Source organism: Ursus americanus, chromosome 21 (genome assembly GCF_024610735.1).
Source record: "Ursus americanus isolate L20-20 chromosome 21, mUrsAme1.1.p, whole genome shotgun sequence".
Taxonomy (NCBI): domain Eukaryota; kingdom Metazoa; phylum Chordata; class Mammalia; order Carnivora; family Ursidae; genus Ursus; species Ursus americanus.
Window position 1 is genome coordinate 21,913,145 of NC_142147.1, and position 26,710 is coordinate 21,939,854.

Below are 26,710 nucleotides of genomic sequence, written 5' to 3' on the forward strand. Positions count from 1 at the left end.
GGCGGCCGCCGGGGCAGCCATGCGCAGAGAGGCGACGGCGGCTGGAAGGGGAGCCGCCCGGACGGAGGGCACGCGGGCGACCTCTGCCGGCCATCGGGCGCAGCGGCACCTGGCCTGGGGTCCTCGCCCAGCTGTGCGCTCGCGGTGCGCCGTCGGGGGCCAAGAAGCCAGAGGGGTTAACCTGAAAAGTTCAGGCTTTGGAGTGAGACTAATGCCCGACAGCGCCATTTATCTGGCGTTTACCTGTGCCACAGTCACACATTATTTCACTGAATCGTATCTAACCCTTCACAGACGAGGAACCTGAAGCTTGGAAAGTTTAAGAAACCTGTCCAAGGACCCCAGTGTCAGAAGATAGCATCCCAGTACTTCAATCTTACTCACGGAACTTAAACTATTATATCATGAACTTTGCCCAGTTCTCACCAAGCCCCGCAATGAAAGCTCGACCTTAAACTAGACCCTCAAATCTCATAAATATCCCCCTTTCCAACTCCTCGTTTCTTGACCCTATTAAAACTCCAGGCTAGCGATCTTTGCCGCAGTAAACAATACACTTGAGTTTATTAACGGGTTTTTTTTTTTTAATGGTATTTCCAGGGAGCCAGCATTTCACACCAGAAATAGGTGGCTTTAATTTCCTTTCTTGGGGCGGGGGTAGGAGGAACAAAAAAGATATGAAAGGATAAATCAAGAAGTGACAAAGGGAAGTAAGAAAATAATGGGAGAAAGCAAGTACATTTCACCTATAGAGTTTAACTTCAGGTGTGGCCTCTGAGGGCTCTTGGTATCCTCAAACAGCTCACTTTACAAGGCATTTCTAAATATCACAAGGAAGTGGGATATGGCAGAAAAGCAACCACCTACATGAGTTTCAAACAAGTAGAATTCTGATCTGGCTCTGCCAAATGTTGGCAGCAAGAGTTACAGGATCCAACAAATGGGTATAGCATCTGCCAACCTGAACGTCAGGTTCAAACAAGACAATGAGCTAAAACCCATTAAGAGTTACACCCTTGGAAGTCTGAAAGTGTTCTAAGTCATAATGTCTGAATTTTCACAGGACAGAAGATGGAGTTTAAAACTACAGGCCAGTGAACTTCATCAACTCTAGGTAAAATCCTCTAATGTGACCAGTTGGAAAAGGAAAAAAAAATAGGACCAGATTTACAGTCTTTTTCTTTTTTGCAGGAATACCAGGCAGGAGGATGCTGCAGACATAGCAAATACAGGTTTTAACAGGGTATCTGACAATCCACATCATAGATAAGAAAGTGAAAAAACATAAGCTGAATGATAGCACTGAGGCAAGTTAAAGACCAGGCCCAGAGGAGGTGGATGAGCAGAGACCACCAGAGGCTGCTACGAGCCTGCCCAGCCTCTCATCCTGGCCCAGCCAACTCAAGTTGCCATCAGTGACTTGGATGAGAATGCAGCAGGATGGGACGCCTGCGTAGCTCAGTCTGTTAAGTGTCTGCCTTCGGCTCAGGTCCTCCTGGGATGGAGTCCCACACTGAACTCCTTGCTCAGCGGGGAGCCTACTTCTTCCTCTGCCTGCCACTCCCCCTGCTTGTGCTCTCTGACAAATAAAAACCTAAAAAAAAAAAAAAAAGAGAGGGGCACCTGGGTAGCGCAGTCATTAAGCGTCTGACTTCAGCTCAGGGCGTGAGCCCAGCGTTCTGGGATCGAGCCCCCGATCAGGCTCCTCCGCTGGGAGCCTGCTTCTTCCTCTCCCACTCCCCCTGCTTGTGTTCCTTCTCCCGTTGGCTGTCTCTATGTCAAATAAATAAATAAAATCTTTAAAAAAAGAGAGAGCGAGAGAATGCAGCAGCACACTCAAGCTGTGGATGACCTAAAGCAGGAAGGGGATGCCTAATATACTGGATGACAAACTGAGTACAGATTAAAGGTAGCAAGATGAAATTTAAGGGACTACTAAAGTTGTGTATTGGGGTTAAAAATAAATGCATTAAAAACAAAATAGAAATTAATCTGTAAATCTTAAACTAGATTAACTACAGTCTGAGAATAGGTCATGTAGAATACCAAGTATCTTAGGTGAGGTCCATAAAACCTCATTGGGCCCCTCAAAGCTGATTGCTTACTCTGGCAGTAGGCCACATTTCTTTCTAGACACAGTTTATAAAGACAAGACAAAGAAGTGTCCAGTGATCAGTGACTAAGCTCATAGGAGACATGACACTGTTCTGCTGAAGTAACTGGGGCTTATCAGCATGAAGGATAAAGAAAGTAGAGGGAAAAGGGGAAAGTGATGTGTATCTATCTTTGCCTTTCTCAAGGACTGGCATGTGGAAAAGAAATTCAACTTTTGTGGTTCTACAAAAGGTCCTCAAGGAAGGCACATTTCATTTTAACATAAGGAAGAAATGACCACCGATTATTCCCCTAAGTAGTAAATTCCATGTTTCTGAGGATTTATGTAAAATTAAAGACAGCCACCAATGGCCAGGTTTGTTGCACAGCAGTTCATGCCTCTGGCAGCGAACTATAACTGAGGTCAGTTCCAGTTCCAAAGGTCTGTCATTATTAAAATCATTTTTTATTCCCTATTGTTTGGCCAGGTCTGAATTCCTAAAGCCATACAGTTCTCTAATGTGTCATCACAAACCGTGAGATCATGACCTGAGCTGAAACCAAGAGTCAGATGCTCAACCAGCTGAGCCACTCAGGTGGCCCAATACTGGTTATTTTAATACAGCCTCAATAACTGACACAAATCAGTGTCTAAGCTACAGTATGTTATATTCTTGGGGATGCTTCACTTAAGCAGTGTTTCATTTTTCTGTCACATACATAATTTCCAATCAATAAAAACTATTACCTGAGAGCCACCTGAAGTGGAAAAATATGTTTAAGTCATATCTGAACAATAGTAAGAAAAACTTCTGATTATCTAAACCAGTAAGGCTGACAACAGAGAAAATGTTTTCCCTTTTGACCTAAAATAACTTTCATAAGTCTTGAGAAGTACAAATCGAAACAACCCACCAGACTATTTAAATAATCCCCATAGTGCTTAGGAAATACTGACAGATAATGGACTAAATCATTCACACTTTAAAAGCTTTAAGGAATTTTCCTAATTGTAAATTATTCTTTTGTTTAAAGGAAATTTTGGATTTAAATAGAAATTTTTCTGCATATTGGCTCTCTGGAACTTTCACTATGGATCAGAAAATTAAAAATTTAATAAAAATTCTGAGTTTATCTAAGTAAAATAGTTATGATGTGAAAATGTCAAAGAACACAAACTTACAGGGAAATAACTTTTGGGACTAAAGAAATCTACAAGGACATGAAGCAATGAGCCAATGGGTATGTAAGTACTGGTGAGCTTTCAGGCCCTGATACTTAATCACTGCCACAGCAATCACATTTTAAGCATAATAAAGGCTGCAACAGCATCCTTTGGGGATCATGATAGGAATATAAAAAGAGTAAGAAAAACAGAAAATTGAGGGGGCGCCTGGGTGGCGCAGTCGTTAAGCATCTGCCTTTGGCTCAGGGATCGAGCCCCACATCAGGCTCCTCCGCTAGGAGCCTGCTTCTTCCTCTCCCACTCCCCCTGCTTGTGTTCTCTCTCTCTCTGGCTGTCTCTGTCAAATAAATAAATAAAATCTTTAAAAAAAAGAAAAAGAAAAAGAAAAAATTGAGATCAGTTTGGTTTTCCACTAGAAGAAAACTAACTTAAAAACAAACAATAAAGAAAATGTTCTAAGCTTTTAAAAAGCAAAAGCAAATAAACATAAACCAAAAAGAAGTGAATCTGACCATAGAATTTGGGAGTATTCAAATAACTGCACAAGCAGCCTTTAGAAGAGGAACATTTTAGTTAACAAAATGTCAAACATTGATTTAATGTGTGGGAACGTCACTTGAACAGCTTGGGAAACTATTCTAAGTTCTGGGGAAGAACTTTCACTGGGTAAGAATGTACTAAAATCCAAATATCTCAAATGGTATGCATTACAATATAATGTCAAATAATGTTTAAAGGCTGATCATTTTTTTCTCTGACCTGTGTTCTTCGAACTTAAGGAAAAATAAAACCATATTCCTAAACAAATGTTTGACCTTATAAAGGAATTTTGTCTTACTAATCTACACAGTTAAAATTTATTGTTTTATAAATTACTTTAATAATTCGATGAGATAGAGCATCACAGAAAGTATGTAATTAAGATAGTATTCCTGTTTTCAGATTCCCTGCTTCATGAGAGTTTAGAAGAGTATTTTAAATTGTGTTTCCTCAAGGCATTATATTTTAAGAGTTCAAACTATTCCAATCAAGGAGCTGCACACTTGGGATGTTTGGTCAGCTTGTGGTATTTGTGAGCAAGGTCCACAGCCTTCCGTCCTTGCTGAAAGGGGAAAGACCACAAAATTAAATTCCAGTGATTTCCCATTTTCTTAACTCCACTGAAAAGGTAATTTACTTCTTCTTTGGTAAAGTTTTTACGAATTCTTCTTTTTTCTGTAATTAAGAAGAATTGTAGAATATATTAGTACTTGCTGAAAAAAGGGATCTTCTTGAGACCCAAATAATAAGTGCTTAACTTATTCTAAGGATATGAACTATATAGGGAGAAAGCTTTATGCCTGTGCTACTCATCATACAGAAGTCCATGTAAATTTAAAAAACTGAGTGTCTGGGGGCACCTGCGTGGCACAGCGGTTAAGCGTCTGCCTTCGGCTCAGGGCGTGATCCCGGTGCTATGGGATCGAGCCCCACATCAGGCTCCTCCGCTATGAGCCTGCTTCTTCCTCTCCCACTCCCCCTGCTTGTGTTCCCTCTCTCACTGGCTGTCTCTATCTCTGTCAAATAAATAAATAAAAATCTTTAAAAAAAAAACAACAAACTGAGTGCCTAGGCTAGGCCTTTTCACTCTGAGTTCTTCAATAAATGTAACTTAATCCTATTGTAAAATACTTGCAACATCTTTCAATCAACACAAGAATTTATAAACATTTGATTGTTAATTCTCTCAACATTCCTGTGAGGACAATTAACAAACAGCTTACCTATCTTACAGATACAGCCTTCCCAAAGGGCTCCATTACTTCATAGAATAAAAAAGAATATCAACACTTGTTACTTTAATTAACAGGCTTGATAAATATTTTTAAAGGATCAGGGTCTTTTGAAATTCATTTTAAAAAACACATTCACTACCTATATGGGTGCTCAGCTTGATTAAAACTCAAAAAATAGGTTGTACAAGGGAGAAGGAAGTTTTCAACTATCTGGTTTTTAGGGATACTTTCTACCAGTTGGTGTTTATAAACATAAATATCTTCTGGGGGCGCCTGGGTGGCACAGCGGTTAAGCGTCTGCCTTTGGCTCAGGGCGTGATCCCAGCATTATGGGATCGAGCCCCACATCAGGCTCCTCCGCTATGAGCCTGCTTCTTCCTCTCCCACTCCCCTGCTTGTGTTCCCTCTCTCGCTCGCTGTCTCTATCTCTGTCGAATAAATAAATAAAATCTTTAAAAAAAACAAAACAAAACATAAATATCTTCTGGTGATGATTACTAGGAAATACTTTTCTTTTTTTTTTTTTTAAGATTTTATTTATTTATTTGACAGAGAGAGAGAGACAGCCAGTGAGAGAGGGAACACAAGCAGGGGAGTGGGAGAGGAAGAAGCAGGCTCCCAGCGGAGGAGGGATCATGCCCTGAGCCGAAGGCAGATGCTTAAGGCTTAACGACTGAGCCACCCAGGCACCCCAGAAATAGTTTTCTTTTAAGCTTTTTCATTCATTGCTGATTCACGTTATCATTGTAGATAGATGCTGATAAGGAGGACTTTTTTGGGGGATTTTTTTGTATTTCCACTTAAGGCTGCTATTTACTTTAACAGGACTTGAAATAGTTGTGCTGGAACAACCTTAGAAAATCTTGCCCTTGCAGGTCAGACTGGTAGCCATTTGTCTACCTCTCCTAGGACAGGAGCCACAGTTCAGATCTTTTAAAAGAGAAATGAAAATCTTAATGGCAGAAGGCTGAGAAGTCAATAAAAATAATGTCTGATTATTACTTAGTGGTATTACTTAGAATGCAAGATCCATGAAGATAAGAATTTTTGTCTGTTTTGGTCACTATCATATCCCAATGTCTAAAACAGTGTCTGACACATAGGAGAGGATCAATAAATATTTGTTGAAAGAAAAACCTTACTGGTAAAAAGTGTTTCAAAACTTAATGGGGGCGCTTGAGTAGCTAGTCAGTTAAGTATCTGCCTTTGGCTCAGGTCATGATCCCAGGGTCCTGGGATTGAGCACCACATCTCCCTCTCCCTCTGCCACTCCCCCTACTTGTGCTCTCTCTATCTCTCTCTCAAATAAATAAACAAAATCTTTAAAAACAAAAAAAAAAACAAACAAAAAGACTTATCAATGAGTTACTCCTTACTTTTGGGTCTACTGGAAAACTGTTGCTATCCAAGAAATGCATGATTTCAACTTCACTTGCTAAATGATTTGAACTCATCATCAGGACTGGACAGGTTATTATAACGTTCAGGATACGGGCATCTGGAAGTTGTTCACAGCCAATTCCCACTTTTCTAATGAAGCTGCTATCTCACTGACTCCTACATCTGTGTCCAATTCCTCAAAGGTTACTGCAGCAGAATACAGGGCAGCCTAGAAGGAAGAAGGAGCTCTACCCCACAGGGCTCCCTTCTGTGGCTTCTTTAGTGCTCCTCTTAATATGGATTGGGTGTTAGGAAAGAGTTGGGGAAAGGAGGCAAGAAGGCTCAGTTCTAGAGACCTTTATTTTTCAAACCCTCTAAAGATACCAGTCCATTCTGAATGAGAGCCAAGGCTCTTTCAATGCTTAGATGCTGCAATGGTCTCTTCTCAAAAGAATGGTTTCAAATTTGAATGTAACCTACAACCAAACAAATGGTCATAAATGTCTCTCAAAAAGAAAGGGAAATCAAGGGGGGAATGGCAACATATTCAAAATTCTTAGCTTGCTTGCAAAAGAGGTATAAGACCAATCTATTCCACACCTTCTCAAGATGCCTTTCTAAATTCTAAAAAAAAGCAGGCCAAATTATTAACTATTTGCTTTTAGCTAAAGGAATTCAAACCTACAAATAAAATGTATGTATTTATGAGCTGGACACCACTTTACAGTATTTAGGATCCCTCTGTATAATCAATGTATAACCATAATTACATACATTTCATGAACCTCTGCAAATGAGCTTACTATGTAAAATTGTAGCATATTTTTAGTTGTTATACATTTGCTTTTAAGTCATGTTGTTGAAAAAATCCATTATTAATTTGATGCCAACTCCTTGTCAAAAGCAAGTTTTCCAAGGGCAACATGTTTCTATGGAAAAGTAACCATTTTCTAACAGTTGCTATAGGAAATATTTCTTCAAGAAGTGGGCTGCCCTATAGGAGTACTATATGTAATTTTAACTTGTATGCAGAACTTTTACTTAGAAAAAGACCCAGATATAAAAAGTAAATTCAAGGGGCACCTGGGTGGCTCAGTCGGTGCAGCATGTGACTCTTGATCTCAGGGTTTTGAGTCAAGCCCCACGTTGGGTGTAGAGATTACTTAAAAAAAAAATTATTTACTTATTTGTCACAGAGAGAGAAAGCACAAGCAGGGGGAGCAGCAGGTTGAGGGAGAAGCAGGTTCCCCGCTGAGCCAGGAGCCCAATATGAGGCTCGACTCCAGGACCCTGAGATCATGACCCAAGCCAAAGGCAGACGCTCAACCGAATGAACCACACAGGTGCCCCCTCCACCAAAAAAAATCTTGAAAAAGTAAATTTGAAACTTCTCTTAAGGCTTTAGAAGTGAAAATGGCCAAGTAAAAGTATATGGCAAAATGTTTCCATATGTATCGAGTCTAAATATCTTTGCAATAAATAAGAGAATAACTCTATAGATATTACTAAATTCCAGGTTATTTTGACAAGTAAGGTTATTCAACTGCTTATTCTGACTCTGCAGGTATTAATTCCATATGAAGAGAATAAAATGATAACGTTAAGTCTCTGTAATAAATCTGGAATGGTGATAAACCTGCACCCGTAATTAAATAAAAATTCTCATAAATTAAGTCATCATTTAAGAAGTATTTTGATTTTTAGGGGCGCCTGGGTGGCGCAGTCGTTAAGCGTCTGCCTTTGGCTCAGGGCGTGATCCCGCCGTTCTGGGATCGAGCCCCACATCGGGCTCCTTCACTAGGAGCCTGCTTCTTCCTCTCCCACTCCCCTGCTTGTGTTCCCTCTCTTGCTGGCTGTTTCTATCTCTGTCAAATAAACAAATAAAATCTTTAAAAAAAAAAAAAGTATTTTGATTTTTAAGCAGGGCTCTATTTGTCTCTTCAATTCCGATGGTGTGAAGTGCAGTAGTTATGAACCAAAACCTCCTGCAAAATCTCTCTGAAACACTTATACATAGAAGAGTAACTTTATTCTTAAAATAGAAATATGATCCAGAGGATAGAACAGGGACTTCTAAAGAAAGACAGGCTTGCTATGTAAGCTCTGCTATTTGCCAACTCACTGTACCTTGAAGTGGGAATAAAATAAAACCTACCTTATAATGTTATTTTAAGAATTAAAGGAAATGTCTGTAAAACACCTAACATACAGTAAGTGCTTAATAAATGTTAGTTTCCTTCTGCTTCTTCCCCAGCTGGCAAGCAATGAATGAGAAAGCAACATGAGGAAAGAAAGTGAAAAGCCTCTTTTCTTAGGAACTATGGCCCTCATCAGAGCCAAGGGTTATCATTTAAGAACCATTAATGATGAGACAGAACAATCCTTCAGCTGTCCTCTTTTTCTCAGAACTATATGCAATTTAGTTTTATTTAAAAATTAAATATATTCACTTATTCCTCCAGAGGTAGTAGATTCACTACTGAGTTGTCGTCTTCTACGTGGGGTCAGCAGAATTTCTGAAAAATACAGAAAACATTTAGGATACTTAGAGTATCAATCTGAGTGAGAGCACATCAATTCCATTAGTATGGTATTTCCTCCCCAGCCCCCCGTTCTAATGGGAATCCTCAGATGGATTATGAAGAATTTTTAAACCACCAGAGACTAAATCTGTTCCCTGGATACATCTTAAAACACCAGTTGCTCAGACATTTTCTTTTCAACATTATTTTGCCCTCTAGCTTTTTAATATATTTAATGTTCCAGATCACAGTTCAGAAGGTATAGTCATAATCAGTTTCAAAGCTGCTAAATTAATTACTTTTGTTACAGATAAGTGATTTCCTTAGTTCACTTTTATATCTGTCTTCAGCTTCCACAATGACTTTATGACGATCACATTGGTATGGGCAAGAGTGCAAGAGCTTGCTAAAATTTCGGCTATTCAGGGATTTTCCTACTGCTATGCAACCTAAAAGAAAACAAATTAAAGTGATGTATAGATATTACAAAATATCTAATAACAAAAATTTATTAAAGTAATTATCTCTAAGATGGTAACTGAAATGAAATCGGGAACTTAATTATAAATATGTCAAGAAGCTCAGTCATAGGAGAGATTAAAGACAACAGATACAATACAGTGAAATAAGTATTACAATAGAGGTGTGAACAGTTAGGGTGATATATAAAAGGACCACTAGCTTGGTTAGGTTCTGAGCAGGAGTCACTATTAGGAAAGATATCCAAAAGAAGTGACCCTTATGCCCAGTTGTCTTCCCCCCCCAATGTTTTATTATGGAAAATTTCAAACACACAAGAGTAAGGGGAAAAGTATAATGAACTTCCACATACCCATCATTCACCTTCAATAATTATTAAGTCATGCTCAGTCATATTTTGCCTACAACCCACTTACTCTTCTCTGCCCAAGTATACAGTGGATTATGGAGCCTGGAATTGGCATTAAAGTGCCATTTCATCTGTAAATACTTCATATGTATCCCTAACAGAGAAGGGCTCCTTTTTCAAGCACACAAAACCATTATCAAGCCTAAAAAATTATGCCTAGTATAATCTAATATCCAGTCAGTGTTCAAATTTCCCCATCTCAAAACTTTCTTTTTACAGTTAGTTTAAATGATCCAAAGAAGGTCCACCATTACATTCAGTTGAAATGCCTCTTGAGTTTCTTTTAAACTATCAGTTCTCCTTTCTTCCTCCTTGTCATTTACTTGATGTAGACACTGGGTCATTTGTACTATGGAGCTACTCGAAGGCTAGGTTTTATTGATTTTATCCTAGTTAGATGCTTTAAAATGTGCCTGTGTGTCCAATAAATTAATTAGATCTGGGTGATTGATAAGATGATTCAATTGGCTTTTCTAAGATTTATTTTATTTTTAGATTTTATTTGAGAGAGTAAAGAAATACAAGTTGGGGGAGGGGCAGAGAGGGATAGATAAGCAGACTCCCTGCTGAGCATGGAGCCCAATGAGGGGCTAGATCCCAGGACCCTGAGAACATGACCTGAGCTGAAGGCAGATGCTTAACCAACTGAGCCACCCAGGCACCCCTATTTTAGAGAGACAGAGAAAGAGAAAGAGAGGGAGCAGGGGAGGGGCTGGGGAGAGAATCTCCAAGCAGATTCCCCACCAGGCACAGAGCCTGACAGAGGGCTTGATCCCATGACCCTGAGATCATGATCCAAGCAGAAACCAAGGGTCCAATGCTTAACTGACTGAGCCGCCCAGGCACTCAGATTCAATCGTTTTTAGTAGAGTTCTTCACAGGCAGTACTGAGGACTTCTTAGTACATCATATTAAGAGCATATAAAGTCTTTTTTTTTAATGTTAAGATTGATCAGTAGGTTCAGGTGATGTTAGCCACTTCCATCCATCATAAAGTTCCCCATCTGCCAGGCACCTAATGTTATTAGTGGCCCACTCCTAAAGGACTAGAAGTTAGCCAAGCAGAAAGCTGGCTGGGATGAGGACATTTCAAGCACAATGAACATGTGCAAAAGTACAAAGAACTGAAAAAGCATAGTGTGTTCAGAGTATTGTAGGTACTCTGGTGTAGCTGGGGAGAAATGCGGGAGGAAAGTTGAAGCTAGTGAAGGTTGCAGGGGGCCAGATAAGAATGGTCTTGAAAGCCATACAAAGTATATCTAACCATCTTCAAGTCAGTGGGGAGGAACTAAAGGATACTTATTAAGCGGGAAATGCCTTTCATTTGTCTCAAAGAAAGCTTAGGTGAAGGTAAGAGATCAGTTGAGGGGTTACTTCAATAGTCCAGAATATAAATGAGGTGATTCTGAAACAGGACATTTACAGGGAGAATGTACAGATTTCTGTGGTAAAAAAAAAAAAAAAAAAAAAAAGGTGAATGATGAGCTGTTGGGGTAAGAGAAAAGCTCAGGATAATTCTTAAGTAATCTGATATTCGATTGAATGACTAAGTTTGGAATACGCATGGAAACTTTCTGGCAGACTTAAAGAGAACAAATATGCAATAAAATTGAACAAGTGGAAGCAGAAAAAAAATTCCACAAAAATTTAAAAGCCAGGCAGAGAGTTTGAGTCGATGAGTTACAGAGAAGCACTGAGGGTTCTTTAGCTTGATGACATGATAAAAAGCACATGTTAGAGAAGTTAACAGCAACATGCACATTATAGTTGGGGGTTGGTGAGACTTGAAACTTCAAGACTGCTACAAAGTTGGTGTAACTGAGGCATGAAGCAAAAACGGCCTATGTGGAATGTAAGAAAGAACCAAATTTGACAGACTAGATACAGGAAATGTAAAGAGAAAAAATGGTTATAGATGATTGAAATCTGGGAGGCCAGAAGAATAGCAACAATACTAACAGAAATGGAATGGCTGCAGGGAAGGCAATTTAAGAGGGAGGAAGATGCTGTTTTAATTACATTAAGCTTAAAGTAAAAACAAGATATTGAAGTGAGTATATCCTGGATACAGCTGGAAATGGAGGAATGAGGCCATAACTGGTTCAAGGTAGAAGCCAAACATAGAGATAGAGATTGGAAAATCATCAGTAAAATTATAGTTGATGCCACAGAAGTAAATGTTGCAACAGCATTGAGAAAGTATTACAGATTATGTCTTGGGGGAAATATTTGTAGAAACTTGGCAGGAAGAGAAAGATAAAGTAATAAAGGTGATAAAATGAACTATTTTTTAGACTTCTTGAGATAAGGACTGAGATCTATTCATCTTTGATACCCGTGCCTGCCATAGAAGAAACACTCCCTAAGTATCTGTGAAATGAATGAATCATCATTGAAGAGAGGAACTAGCAGAGAACCATCTCAAACAAAGTAAAGGATAAAAGGGAGTTAACGTGGGGCGCCTGGGTGGCTCAGTTGTTATGCGTCTGCCTTGGGCTTGGGGCGTGATCCCGGGGTCCTGGGATCAAGCCCCACATCAGGCTCCTCCGCTAGGAGCCTGCCTCTTCCTCTCCCACTCCCCCTGCTTATGTTCCCTCTCTCGCTGGCTGTCTTTCTCTGTCAAATAAATAAATAAAATCTTTAAAAAAAAAAAAAGAAAGAAAGAAAGGGAGTTAATGGTTATAGAGCATCCACTCTGCCCTCTGAAATACCTCAGACCAGAGGTTCCCAAACTTTCCCACTTCATGGCATCCTTAAGTTCTTGGTGATTTTTTTATGGCACCCCTGGGCCAAAAGAAAGACTGATTTGCCTTTAGGTCCAAAACAACTTAATAAGTATTTATGTTCTAATAACTTAGTAGCCATTTGAAAAAAAAAATACACCTAAATTGAAAATAATAGGAGCACCTGGGCAGCCAAGTTGATAGGGTGTCTGACTCGATTTTGGCTCAGTTCAGGACCTTAGGGTCGTGGGATTAAGCCCCAAGTTGAGCTCCACACACAGTGCAGAGTATGCTTGTCCCTCTCCCTCTACTCCTCCCCCCACTCATGCTCGCTCACGCTCTCTCTCAAATAAATGAAATCTTTTTTTAAAAAAGTTAAAAAAAAGAAACTAATATTTAGATTTCATTCTTATTAACCACAATTACTCCTAATGAGATATGTGCACCTATTAGATACAGCACAACTTCTCAAACCTCGGAATCTGACTGACACTGCCACCTTCATTTCCTGTTCGACATTATCTTCATGTGGTGCTTGCTTTTTATCACAACCACTGAAAGCTCAGCTCCATGAAGACAGGACATCATCGAAAGGAATGTAATGCAATCTAATGCTGAAACTGTAAATGACTTTGAGCTAGTAGTGCCTGTGGTATCCAAAAGATGTTGACTGCTTTGTGTTTCACTTAAAATAAATAAATAAATAAATTCTATTAATTAATTTAAGATTTTATTTATTTATTTGACAGAGAAAGAGACAGCCAGCGAGAGAGGGAACACAAGCAGGGGGAGTGGGAGAGGAAGAGGCAGGCTCCCAGCGAAGGAGCCTGATGCAGGGCTTGATCGCAGAACACCGGGATCACACCCTGAGCCGAAGGCAGACGCTTAACGACTGAGCCGCCCCAGCACCCCTCACTTAAAATTTAAAGTATTGTGTAGTGCCCTTGTGAGTTCACTGCACACCTCCAGGGAGCCCAGGTGGATCATCTGGTAAGTGTGTCTTCAAACTATTGAGAGGAGAGGATTCAAGGAATGGCAGTCAACAGTGCAAAGACACTAAAGAGGATAAGAATTTTTTAAAAAGTCTTTGGTTTTGGCAGAAAAAGAGACTTCAGCAAGTCTTTACATTTAAGTTCAGCAGAATGGCAATAAAGAAGGAGGAGTGCAGGGAATTAAGAAGGAAATTAATACAATGAAAGAGAAAGGAGAAAGAGCAGGCATCTGGTAATAAATAATGAAAGAAAGAGTGTATGGATACTTGAAGAGACAGCAAGTCCCATCAAGTATTTAACACTTATTTCCTCTCCCTTTTTTTTAAGTTTTTATTTACTTAAGTAATCTCTACACACAACATGGGGCTCAAACACACAACCCTGAGATCAAGAGTCACATGCTCCTCCAAATGAGGAGCCAGCCAAGGAGCCCTTAGATTTTTCTTTTTTTAGATGAAGAGAAATAAACATAATTTAAGGTAGGTCAAAAGGAGTTAATGAATAGAAAGGTAATGAAAAGAAAGATTTCACAAGTATTAAAGTGGGGAGGAAAAAAGAGATGGGATTCAGATTATAGTTAGATATAGCTAATTTTACAGTAATAGAGACAAACGCTACATCCAAGACTAAAGAATAGCGTTATTTCAAGCCTAATACAGGATAGCCTCAATTTCGTCCATAGAGCAGAGTGTGACACTAAGAGAGGAAATACCAAGGTATGGGGGAGTAAGGGCTAGGTGAAGCATTGTGGCACATTTACAGGGGCCTTGCAGAAAAAATAAAATGATGGGGCATAGAACACTAGAAACATTTATACATTAAATACAGACATTAAAAATAGATATTGTTTAATACTTAATGTCTTATGTTTAGAGCATTATCCAGAATACATACCTACTGGCACTCTGAAAATATAAAAAATGTTTACCTTACTCAGAAAAGTTAAACTTGTAGATGGTATTAATTGTGACAAAAATAGAATAAAGTAGTAAAGTATTAGTGTGGTGATTCATATAAACAAATACTGGAAGCACAGGCTAATGCAGATAGGTATTAATTTGAATGCTTTATGATATTCCAGACTGTTAGTTTTCCAAAGGAAATAAAGTTTAAATCACACAGGCAGAACTACTACTAATCCTAGTTAACTAGTATCATACAAAGTTTTAATTGCAAAACAACTGTAATTAAAGAATATTTACCTGAGCATCTATACTTTAACATTTTGGAATGATTGTCAGTTGCTAGAAAACTGATGACTTCTTTATTTATTATATCTGAACACAATGTAAATGGATCTGGAAAAAAAAAACTGCAACATGTAAGATTCTTCTGATTAATGCAAAAAGGACCTGACATTTACATGATATATTAATTCCCAAGATTTTCACAAAGTTTAGCCCAGTACTACATATCCAGTCACCTTGGCAGATAAACAGAAGGGTTCTGGTTATCAGTAAAAGGTGACTGAGGCACTTACACCAGAAAGAGAGTCAAAGGTGTGGCTTACATGTTAGAGGGCAAATATACCAATGTACGTTTTTTGCTATATTAGTCACCAAATGTTTTCTTAAAAAATCAAAGAAGAAATATTTTTTAATCATACCTGTTACTGGTAACTGCTGCTGTCTATTTTTGACAACAGGAATTGGATGTTTAAAAACATGGTCACTAAAAGAAAACAGACACCAGATATTTAAAAGTAAACATACTGTTGGTGTGTGGACAAATGTTTCTGTAGGCAGTGGGGCAATTCTGGGTGTTTGGCAGGCAGAAGAAGATGAAACCAGGGTCTACCAAACTTTATGAAATTCTGCCAGAGTAGTGTTTGTAATGGTTATAGCCTCCTTTCCAAAAATGGAGTTAAATAAGACTCCAGGGGCGCCTGGGTGGCTTAGTTGGTTGAGCGTCTCCCCTGAGATCAGGTCATGATCCCAGAGTTCAGGGATCGAGCTCCATGTCAGGATTGAGCTCCATGTCCAGCTCCCTGCTTGGCAGGGAGTCTGCTTCTCCCTCTGCCCTTCACCCTGCTCGTGCTTGCTTGCTCTCTCTCTTAAATAAATAAATAAAATCTAAAAAAAAAAGAAAAACATAAGAATCCAAAGGGCAATAATACTGATGCCAGCAGAAACATGGGGAAAAAGTTATAAAAGAGGAAAACATGGGGCATCTGGCTAGCTTGGTCGGAAGAGCATGAGACCCTTGATCTCTGTGTAATGGGTTCAAGCCCCGTGTTGGGTATAGAGATTACTGAAATACATAAATAAACTTAAAAAAAGAAAGAGGAAAATGGGAAAGAATGAGGAGAAAAAAAAAAAGGAGAGAACATAATTGGAGAGCAAGAAGGCTGGCCCAAGAACATATATCAATGCTTTCCAATTCCACATCCCTGAGAAATCAAGTGAAAATTGACAACAAGAATGGTTTTGCAAAGGAAAAAAAGGGTGGTGATGATGTAATCCATCTCTCTAATATCCCATTCACCCTGCAATCTTCCCAGAATATAGCAGCATGCTCTTCGGTTTCCCTCCTGGCACAGTAACCATCAAGGAAGAAAACACAAGTAAGGGTTTAAGAAAAGCTACAATCCCAGGTCCCGCCCACAAGCTACCTGAGGGAGAAAGGACATCAAATGCAGATGAGGTGCAAGCAACAACTGAAAAGGCAGGCCTAAGCGAGATTTTCATCACACACTACTCCCTTTTATCAAATTAAATTTAGAAACTGTTTTTTTGCTACATTGCTAACGGATTATCAATGTACACATTGTTAACTTCAGGTACAGGGTTTCAGGTTAAGCTTTCTGAGTATCCTTTATAAAATTCAAATCTGGGGGCGCCTGGGTGGCTCAGCGGTTAAGCGTCTGCCTTCGGCTCAGGGCGTGATCCCGGCGTTCTGGGATCAAGCCCCACATCAGGCTCTTCCGCTATGAGCCTGCTTCTTCCTCTCCCACTCCCCCTGCTTGTGTTCCCTCTCTCGCTGGCTGTCTCTATCTCTGTCAAATAAATAAATAAATAAAATCTTTAAAAAAAAAAAAATTCAAATCTGATGTCATGCAATTTAAAATCCTCAATGGCTCCCGTGTCCTATGAGGGAAAACCAAAAATCCTGAGTATGACATGCAAGGCCCTAGATGAGCTGTTCTATATCTCCCCATCCAAACTCCCTTCTCAACATTTCCACTTGGGCTCCTCCCAAGACCATGTTTTATCATTTCTATATCCCAGGGCTTAACAGTGTGGCACATAGTATTGCACAAAAAATACTTGAATAAATACATAAAAGTTAGAAACAATTATTAAACTATACCTTGATTGAGAAACAGAATTCTTTTTTCCAAAAGTTGTTCCTTCATGCAAGTTTTGATTATAGCTTGAATGGGCTTTACCTAAAGTCTTACTTTGCCCACTCTCCCTATAACAAGCATTAACTGGATTTGCACTCTTTAACAGGGTCTTCATTTGGTGATCATTTGTACATGCTGTAGACAGAACTCCACGGAACTGGTAACTCTGAAGCTTTCTAGACTGGCTTTTATCTTTATCTTCTGCTGTAGGACCTCTGCCAATACTGTCTGCATGGAGGTGTTTCAGTGTAGTTTGAATATTTATGTTCATAGATGAAACATCATCCTTATCTTTTTCTCTTTGTATTTTTTCCTATAATGTAAAAATGACAAGTAAATAATCTCAAGATAATCCACTTACTATATCATCTAATTTACACTCCCTTTAAATAATGTAGGAACAAAGTTCATGATTGCCAATAGAATATACATAGTGAAAGGGACAGTTTACATTAGAAGAAAAGGGAACATATTTAATAAATGATCTGGGGACAACTGGGTAGTCATCTGGGGAAAAAATAAATTGGATCCCTATCTCAGAATTCACAAAGTCAACTGAGCTAAATATTGTTATATAAAAAATGCAATGATGTTTTAAAAGAAAACACAGTATTTTAACACTGTTATGGGGAAGAAGACCTTTCCAAATATCACAAAGAATCAATAAAGCGTAAAAGAAAAAAACCAAAAATATTTTTTCAAAGTTCTGCTACAGACCAAGAACAATGTGGGTGGGTGGGGGAGGAACTCAAGAAAATAGGGTCAGAAGCCAAATGATAATCAGCACATATAGAAAGAATATGTCATACCTTGGGGTATGATTTTTCTATTAACATTTATAAAAAGCTACTAAATTGAAATGTGAAAAAGATTAACAATAGTGTAGAAAAATAGGAAAAGGAGATGAACAGTTAACAGGAAAGGAAATATAAATAGCTCTTAAACATATGAAAAAATGCCCCATCCCATTTGCAGTAAGAAAAATGCACAGTAAAACCAAAGAGACAGCATTCACCTAGGACACTGGCAAAGATCAAAAGCGTACAGGGAGACACTCTCATGCATTACAGGTGGGAGCATAAATTGTATAACTTTCACAGAGAAATAATTTGACAGTATCTTTCATAATAAAACCTGTGAGTATCTTTTAAAAAATCCTATAGGTATACTTGTGTAAAGGTAAGAACATCTTACTTTTATGTGAAAGCACTCAGATGAGTGCAAAATGCTAATGTTATTAACTGCAACACTGTTTGTAATAGCTAAAAGTTGGAAATAATCTAAATGTTCATAAGAAAGAGAGCTACCATATCCACCAATAGACTATTCCGCAACTGTAAATAAAGAATAAAGTGGGTGCCTGGCAGGTTCAGTTGGTAGAACATGCAACTCTTGATCCCAGGGTCATGAATTCAAGACCCACACTGGGCATGGAGCTTACTTAAAAAAAAAAAAAAATTTTTTTTTTTAGGGGTGCCTGGGTGGCTCAGTCGGTTGGGCATCCAACTCTCGATTTCAGCTCTGGTCGTGATCTCAGGGTCCTGAGATTGAGCCCTGGGTAGGCCCCACACTCAGCAGGGAATCTGTTTGGGATTCTCTCTCTCCCCCTCCTTCTGCCCCTCCCCCCAACATTTTCACTTTCTCTAAAATAATAAATTCTTTAAAAAGATTTACTTTTTAAAGATTTTCTTTATTGAGATAGAGCAAGAACAAGAGAGAGAGCAGGTGCAGGCACGCACACAAGCGGGTGGAGGGGCAGAAGGAGAGGGAGAAGCAGGCTCTCCACTGAGTAGGGAGCCCCATGCAGGGCTCAATCCCAGGACCCTAGGATCATGACCTGAGTCAAAGGCAGATGCTTAACAGACTGAGCCACCCAAGCGCCACTAAAAAAATTTTTTTTAAATAAAGAGAGATAAGTAAACAAGCAAACAAAGAGGGCTTCCAGTAAAGATGATGAATTTAATACCTCTATTTATTTTTGGTCCTTCCAAAAAAACCAACTGAAGAACAGTTTTCAAAAAGGCATAAACCCACAAAGACAGGGAGAAATGAAAGAAGAAATAAAGGCAACAAAAGTTTGGAAATTGGAAAGCAGAAAGGTGACTGATAACCTACTTAGCAGTTGTGATAAAGCTGAATCCAAAGCTGACAATGGGCCAAAGCTAAGAAACTACCTAGGATGGGCTGCCAAACACCCAAAGGCTTAGGAATTGGAGGTGCTGGAACCTCTAGAATATGGGATGAAGATGGGGCTAAAAATAGGAAGACTGGATGAAAGTCTGTTTAAGAAACAGTTGGATTACAGGAGTGTCTAGGTGGCTCATTCAGTTGAGTGTCCAACTTTTGATCTCAGCTCATAGCTTGATCTCAGGGTTGTGAGTTCAGACCCGGCACTGGGCTCCAGGCTGGGCATGGAGCCTACTTAAAAAAAAAAAAAAAAGTAATTGCATTATTAGATCTTGACCCCCCACATATATACACACTTAACAGGCAGTTGACTGACACCAGAAGGTCCCCTCCTTCCCCAAGGTTGAAAGGTGAATCTCTGGAAGGGATAAAACAGTTTCTACACTGAAGGACACCAAAGAAAGGTGAAGGCAGAATACTATTCAACAAACAAATCTAAGCAAATATTCACATACTGAATCCTAAGACCCACAAGCTCTCTTCTCCCATTTTGATTCCAGAAAACTGGTTGACAATCTCTAGGCAGGAGATCAGACATTGGAGGTTGTCCCCAAAAACGACCCATCTAACTAATCCTATGAGAATCCATAATCAACAAATTATCATAAAGACTTTCAGTATCTGACTCTTAAATAAAAGTAGCAACCAAAGACCACCAGAAATATGAAGAAAGCCAGAGACCAAGGAAGCAAGGAAGGGAGGGACGGAAAGAGAGGGACGGAAAGCAAGCAAGCAAGCAAACAGGCAAGCAAGCTCAGAGGAAAAAGATGGGAGTAGGAAGAAAAGAAAATTTAAAGATTTATTTGAGAGAGGAAGAGAGAGAGGGGGGGATTGAGAAAGAGTGCCCACACAAGCAGGGGCAGAGGGAGAGGGAGACAAGCAGTCTCCCTGCTGAGCGTGGAACCTGACATGGGGCTTGATCCCAGGACCCCAAGACCATGACCTGAGCACAAATCAAGAGTCAGATGCTCAACCAAATGAGCTACCCAGATGTCCCAGAAGAACAAAAATTTTTAATGAAAATTATCACTGAGGGGCACCTGGATGGCTCAATGGTTAAGTGGCCTATTCTTGGTTTTGATTCAGATCACCATCTCAGGATCTTGGGATTGAGCCCTGTGTTGTCGGGCTCTGGGCTCAGAGGGAGTCTGCTTCTCTGCCTTTCTCTCCCTCTCCCTCCACTCATGTTCTCTCTTTCAAATAAATAAATAAAAATTAAAAAAAAAGAAAATTATCATTGATATATTTAAGAGAAGAATGTCAATGATATCTTAAGTCCATGAAATAAGAGCAAGATCATTTGAATGGAGTAAAAAAGAGGATTTAGTAACTACAAATATAATAGCAGAAATGAAAACAAATTTGTTTAAAAAGTAAATATGAGAACACTTCCTAAAATGTAGAAAAAAGAGGATGACCTGGACTCCAGGGAACAGGAAATCAAATTAGGAAGGATAAAAAGAGTATCTATGAGATGATGGTAAAGGAGTATCACAGGGTAACATTTGTATACTTGGCCTGCGGAGTATACTAGTTATTAACTTATTGCTCCTCAACTCCTAACCCCACCTTCCTTGCCCTACATTGTAAAACTGAAACTAGACTCGACGGACTGCTACTCTACGACTAGCATTGATGTTACTCTCTGTTATTAGCAAGTGCTGGAAGGATAATACAAGACTGCAAGAGAAACAAGGGACTTTTTCGCCTTTTGCTGTTCTGTTGTTTGAGTAGTGGCAAGGAAGTAGATGCACTATGAGAGAGGTTCATAATTTCTTTAAGGTATAACTGTCCAGTGATTCCACTCCTAGGTATTTACCCAAGAGAAATGAAAATGTAAATTTTACACAAAGAAGTGCAAGCCAATGTTCACAGCAGCATTATTCAGTGGCCAAGATCTAGAAGCAATCCAAATATCCATCAACTGGTGAATAAACAAGTTGTAGTACATCCATACTATGGAATATTCAGTCCGCAATAAAAAGGAACAAATATTGATAAAACAACATTGGTGGATCTCAAATATATTACACATTAAGTAAAAGAAGTCAAACACAAAAGATTATATAACATATAATTCCATTTATGTGAAATTATAGAAAAAGAAAATTAGTGATAGAAAACAGATTAATGACTGCCTGGGCCTGAAGAAGGGGAATGGGACTGTCTACAAAAGGACACAAGAAAACATTTTAGGTTGAATGAACTGTTCTATTATCTTAATTGTCATGATAGTTATGCAATAGTATAAAATTATCATAACTCAAACTGTTTATTTAAAATGTGTGATTACCATTGTATATAAGTATCTTAATAAAAAATATTTCAGAAAAATGATTGTTTAAAGCAAAAATAATAACATTACTGAGCAGTTTATAACAATGTAGCAGTAAAATAATATATGGCAAGAAGAGCACAAAGAACAAATGGAAATGTAAGCATGCTATTTCAAGCATCTTACGATATATATGAGTGGAATAATATTAGTTGAATATAGACCATGATCAGTTAAAGATATACAGTATAAACCCTAAAGCAACCACTTAAAAAAACAGAAATGTTTAGCCAATAATCTAAGGTGAGCTAGAATATTTTAAAATAAATAATATAAACAAAGAAAGGAGAGTAGAAAAAAGGAACAAAGAACAAATGGTACAAATAGGAAAAAAGTAGCAATATGGTAGACTTAAACATACCAATACTTACATGAAACATAAATGAAGTGATCATAACAATTAAAAACTAGAAATTGTCATACAGGATAAAAGACCAAACTATATGCTGTCTACAAGAAACCCATGCTAACTACAAAGACATAGATTACAAGTAAAGAATATGTCCATCAAGGAATGGATAAATAAAATGTGATATATCCATACAATGGAAAATTATTTGGCCATAAAAAATTGACTATAGTTGCACATATCTGTAAATATACTAACACTACTGAACTGCATACTTTAAACAGGCAAATTGTATGGTATGTGAATTACAACTCAATAAAGCTTTTTGAAAAAGGAATGAAATACTGATAAAAACATGCATAAACCTTACCAACATTATGCTAAATGAAAGAAGCCAGTCACAAAAGCCCACGTTATACGATTCAATTTATATAAGAAGTCCAGAATAGACAAATATATAGAGACAGAAAATAGTTTAGTGGTTGCCCAGGCTGGGGAGGTGGGGAGAATGGATGGGGGAAATAGGAAGGCTGACTGCTGAAAGGTATGAGATTTCTTTTTGGGGTGATAAAAATATTCTAAGATTGATTGTAGTAATGGTTGCACAATTCTGTGAGTATACTAAAAACCTATGAAATGTATACTTTAAACAGGTCAATTGACTCGAATGTGATTTACATCTCAGTAAAGCGGTTACATATTTATGTGTGTTTTGTGTGTGTGTGTGTATATATATATATATATATCAGGATGTCTATTCTAGAGTTGTCTACGCTGGTCACAGATTGAATACAATCTGAATGTCCCTCAACAAAAGACTAGTTAAATAAATTTATAATCATCTATAATAATATTAGTCATTTAAAAAATGAAATTACTATTATACTAAGTCGAGCACTATGCTTTTATTTTTATAAATGCTTGAACAGGGGCGCCTGGGTGGCTCAGTCAGTTGAGTGTCCAACTCTTGACCTCAGCTCAGGTCTTGATCTCAGGGTCATGAGTTCAAGCCCTGTGTTGGGCTCCACACTGGGCTTGGAGCCTACTTAAAAATAAATAAATAAAAATAAAAATGCATGCACATACAAAGACACTAAGCATACACACACAGAAAAAATACTGAAACATGCATATACACATGTAAAGAGAGGAATTATTACTTCTTCATCCTTTCTCTCTTATTATACAAACATTAGATCTCTATCTTCCATGTCTCTTATTTTTTCAGTCATCATTTTCCACCTTCTTTTTTTTTAAGATTTTATTTATTTATTTGACAGAGAGAGAGAGCCAGTGAGAGAGGGACCACAAGCGGGGGGAGTGGGAGAGGAAGAAACAGGCTTCCAGTGGAGGAGCCTGACGTGGGGCTCAATCCCAGAACGCCAGGATCACGCCCTGAGCCAAAGGCAGATGCTTAACGACTGAGCCACCCAGGTGCCCCCAATTTTCCACCTTTTAAAGATCCTTTTTTCCTATGTTCAAAGATGGTTTCTCAAGTGTCAACTGAATTTTAAATTTGAAACCATTAAAATCTGGGGCACCTGGGTGGCTCAGTTGGTTAAGCATAAGACCCTTGATTCTGGCTCAAGTCATGATCTCCTGGGTCATGGGAGCAAGCCCTGTGTCAAGCTCCATGCTTAGCGGGGAGTCTGCTTGAGATTTTCCTTCTCCCTCTGCCCCTCTCCCCACTCACAAGCTCACTCTCTCTCTCACTAGAATAATTTTTTTTTTAAAAATTAAAACATAAAAAATAACTTAGGAAGAAAAACCTTTACCCTCCAACCTCTACTGTAGAAAAACACTTGAAAAAAGTTCTATACTCTTTGAAACAAAAAAGCCAACCTCATTTCTTTCTCTTTCAAGCTGTTCTATTCTGTGTAGAATTTCCTTTGCTTTCTTCCAGTACTCTTCAAGATTCTTCTCTTTCATATTTACATCTTTTAATTGTTCTTCATTTTCATCAAAAGAATATTCTCCTAGACTTAGAGATAATTTCTCAGCTTTGTAATATGGGAAAAAATAGTGAATTTATCCATTACTAGAATTTTTTTTGACACTTTAAATGTAATTTTAACACTTTAAATAAGGAGTACCTCATACCCCACACACCCTTCTAAATTTTGCCCATGCAGACTATCTTAATTGTTTAAGTGGTACTAAGAATAAATGGAAAGCAAGTGCTTGGCAGAAGCCCAAGCCCCAGTCATAAATCAGACTTTACTCATCAGAGTTATAGAAGAAAGAAAATAAGTTGAGTGTCCAACTCTTGAAAATATGTTACGGCAGGTACAGAAACATCCCCAAGTATGTGGATATTGGTTTTAGGTTGTTGTTGTTTTAACAGTTTTCATAGAGCGGTTCCTTCGTTTAATCTTTTAAGTTTTCTTTTTACATATTGCAGCAGCAATTTTTCTTCCAAAGACCAACTCAATGGCCATCATTTCTTCAATGCATGCTCCCTCCTATCACAGGGTCTTTGTGCCTCACTGTTACTTATGGCTGGCCTAGTTAACACTATACGTTCAGATCTCAGCTCAAGAATCACTTCCTCCGAAGCCTTTTCTGCTCCAAGTCTAGGTCACAGTCTTTTGTTATATGCTAAGATCTATGCTCCATCCATTCCTAACCCATAGGTTAATATATAATAATTCATTCATTTTTGAGATTATTCAAGGACTATTTATCTAGTTAAATGAAGCTCTATGAGTGCAGACTGTTGCTTCTAACCCATAGGTTAATATATAATAATTCATTCATTTTTGAGATTATTCAAGGACTATTTATCTAGTTAAATGAAGCTCTATGAGTGCAGACTGTTGTCTCATCACTGTATCCCTAAAACCTAGCACAGTGCCTGGCAAATAATAGCCACGCAAACACTTTTTTAAATAAATGAACAAATGTATTTTATATTATAATTTAACCATAAGTCACCTGTAGGCCTCAAATTTAAGTCCTACAACTAAATTGTCCACATTGCATAAAATAAGTGAATTATCTATACTGTTGCTCTCTTTCAGACAGGTTGAAATGCTAAAATACTCTTGTTGTCATATCCAAATTATATACTCTGCTTTTCAAATTAAGAAGGGCCTGGGAGCCTAAAGGGTTTGGCTCATCAAAGCAGATATAAATTCCCCTTCACAAACTTTGGTGTTTTTTTTTTAAGTAACAATAAACTTACCAATTTTTTTGCAATTGTGAAGCACAAAAGTGGCAGCTTTGTTTAGTTCCTCATTCTGCGATTCAGTTAAGGCTTGTATCATGAGTGGAAGCCCATTGTTTTTAAAAAGATCATACTGATTTTCCTCTGGAAAACATATCAAAAATGAAAATAGAAAATATAGTTATTTTTTCATAAACTATCTGCCTAAGGTCATAATTCTTCTTTGTGATAATTATGAACATAGTTTAAATCTTAATATAGAATAAATAATTTCAAAAGTATTTTCCATTTAGGAAATAATCTTCTGACATAAAATACTTGTCTCGTAAGTGCTAATCCCTGAAATATAGCCACAGAGTAGTCATACCCCGTAGGAGTAAAAAAATAGCTCTCACCTGGTTTAAACAAAGGTATAGTTGAAAACAAAAAAGGTATAGTTGTCAGATTAAACCTCGTAAAAAATAAAAATAAAAACTTTAAAAGGCAGAATAAATCCAGAGTGCCTGGGTGACTCAGTTGGTTAAGCGTCTGACTCTGGATTTGGGTTCAGGTCATGATCTTAGGGTTCTGAGATCGAGCCCCATATCGGGGTCCACGCTGGGTCCGGAGCTTAAGATTCTTTCTCTCCCCCTCTTCTCCTCCCTTTCCTCCCCCTCTCTTAAAAAAAAATGGAGCTAAGAAAGGAGGAACACAAGGAGGAATCTATTCCAATTATGTTGGTGAAAGATGTCAAGGGGCTGAGGGCCTAAACTGGAACTGGGCACAAGGGAATAAGGAGGGGTATGGATGAAGGAGGATGAGGAACAAAATGACTTGTTTGAGGCCTGAATGACTTAGAGAAAGACAGTACTTTTAAGCCTCTCATATGAAAATAAGGAAAAAACCAAAAGTGGATTTCTACTCCACTGTTTTAATAAGCACACTAAATAAATTCAGTACTAACCACAATCCTCTGTGCAATGACCAAGAGTAAGTATGATGCTAAATTTTTCTCCTGAATCCAGACTTTCATGAAGCAGTAATGTCAGAAGTTTTGAAACAATCTGATACTTGGATAGTATTACTCCAAAAGTAGCTATTAGTATAAAATAGGAAAAAAAGTATAAACTTAAAACTTGTAACTATATATATGCTACTTGTCAGAACTTATCCTGGGAGAACAATATCATATCAATATAATATCTAATATTCATATCTCATATATGTGTATGTATGTGTGAATATAAATAAATGTAAAAAGATAATGGCTTATATAGCCCTCATTAATCCCTTTCCAAACTAAAGACAGTTTACTAAGTTATTTTCTGAAGAATGGTTTCTTCTTAATTATCGTGCATAATGCTGTGAAGTATGAAGTAATAATACTACCTTCTAAAAGCTGAATATGCTTACTCTCACCTTACATACTCCTTCTTATCTAGATGGACTATAGACCTTCCTAAGTAACTAATTCCTGCCAATCACTGAAATACATTAACTGGCTATGGTTCTACTGATGTTAATGCACACCTGAAGCTATGATGTTATGTTACAAAATTCAAGAAGCTGACATTTTAAGCTATACTTCTAACAGGGTTTTTAACAGAGTTCACACAGCATCTAACAATATTGATATCAACAATAAGGTTGTGAATTCTTTAAGGGACTATGTCTTAATCATTTTTGTATCTCTAGAGCTCACAAGAAGCCCAGGACAAAACAGGCCCTTAATTGATTTTTTTACAAATCATCTACTTATTTTTCAGTTATTTGTGAGTTGCTTATTA

The 26,710-nt window shown here is 38.1% G+C and overlaps 1 protein-coding gene across 3 annotated transcripts in view; it reads right to left on the bottom strand.

Moving 5' to 3' along the window:
- Positions 1 to 4,172: 4,172 nt before the first annotated feature.
- TERB1 (telomere repeat binding bouquet formation protein 1) overlaps positions 4,173 to 26,710 on the bottom strand; it is a 47,763-nt gene continuing 25,225 nt past the window's right edge. Inside the window, exons 9-17 of one of the 3 annotated variants that reach the window (XM_087853348.1) lie at positions 25,888 to 26,019; positions 24,963 to 25,088; positions 23,621 to 23,778; positions 16,871 to 17,220; positions 15,168 to 15,232; positions 14,764 to 14,859; positions 9,257 to 9,406; positions 8,886 to 8,951; positions 4,173 to 4,495 (exon numbers count right to left, since the gene is read on the bottom strand). In XM_087853348.1, coding sequence (XP_087709474.1) covers positions 4,308 to 4,495; positions 8,886 to 8,951; positions 9,257 to 9,406; positions 14,764 to 14,859; positions 15,168 to 15,232; positions 16,871 to 17,220; positions 23,621 to 23,778; positions 24,963 to 25,088; positions 25,888 to 26,019 — 1,331 coding nt within the window. In that variant the 3' untranslated portion in view covers positions 4,173 to 4,307. Of the gene's footprint in view, positions 4,496 to 8,837; positions 8,952 to 9,256; positions 9,407 to 14,763; positions 14,860 to 15,167; positions 15,233 to 16,870; positions 17,221 to 23,620; positions 23,779 to 24,962; positions 25,089 to 25,887; positions 26,020 to 26,710 lie in introns of those variants that run through there. The other 2 variants (XM_045814976.2, XM_087853349.1) reach the window with 2 other exon arrangements.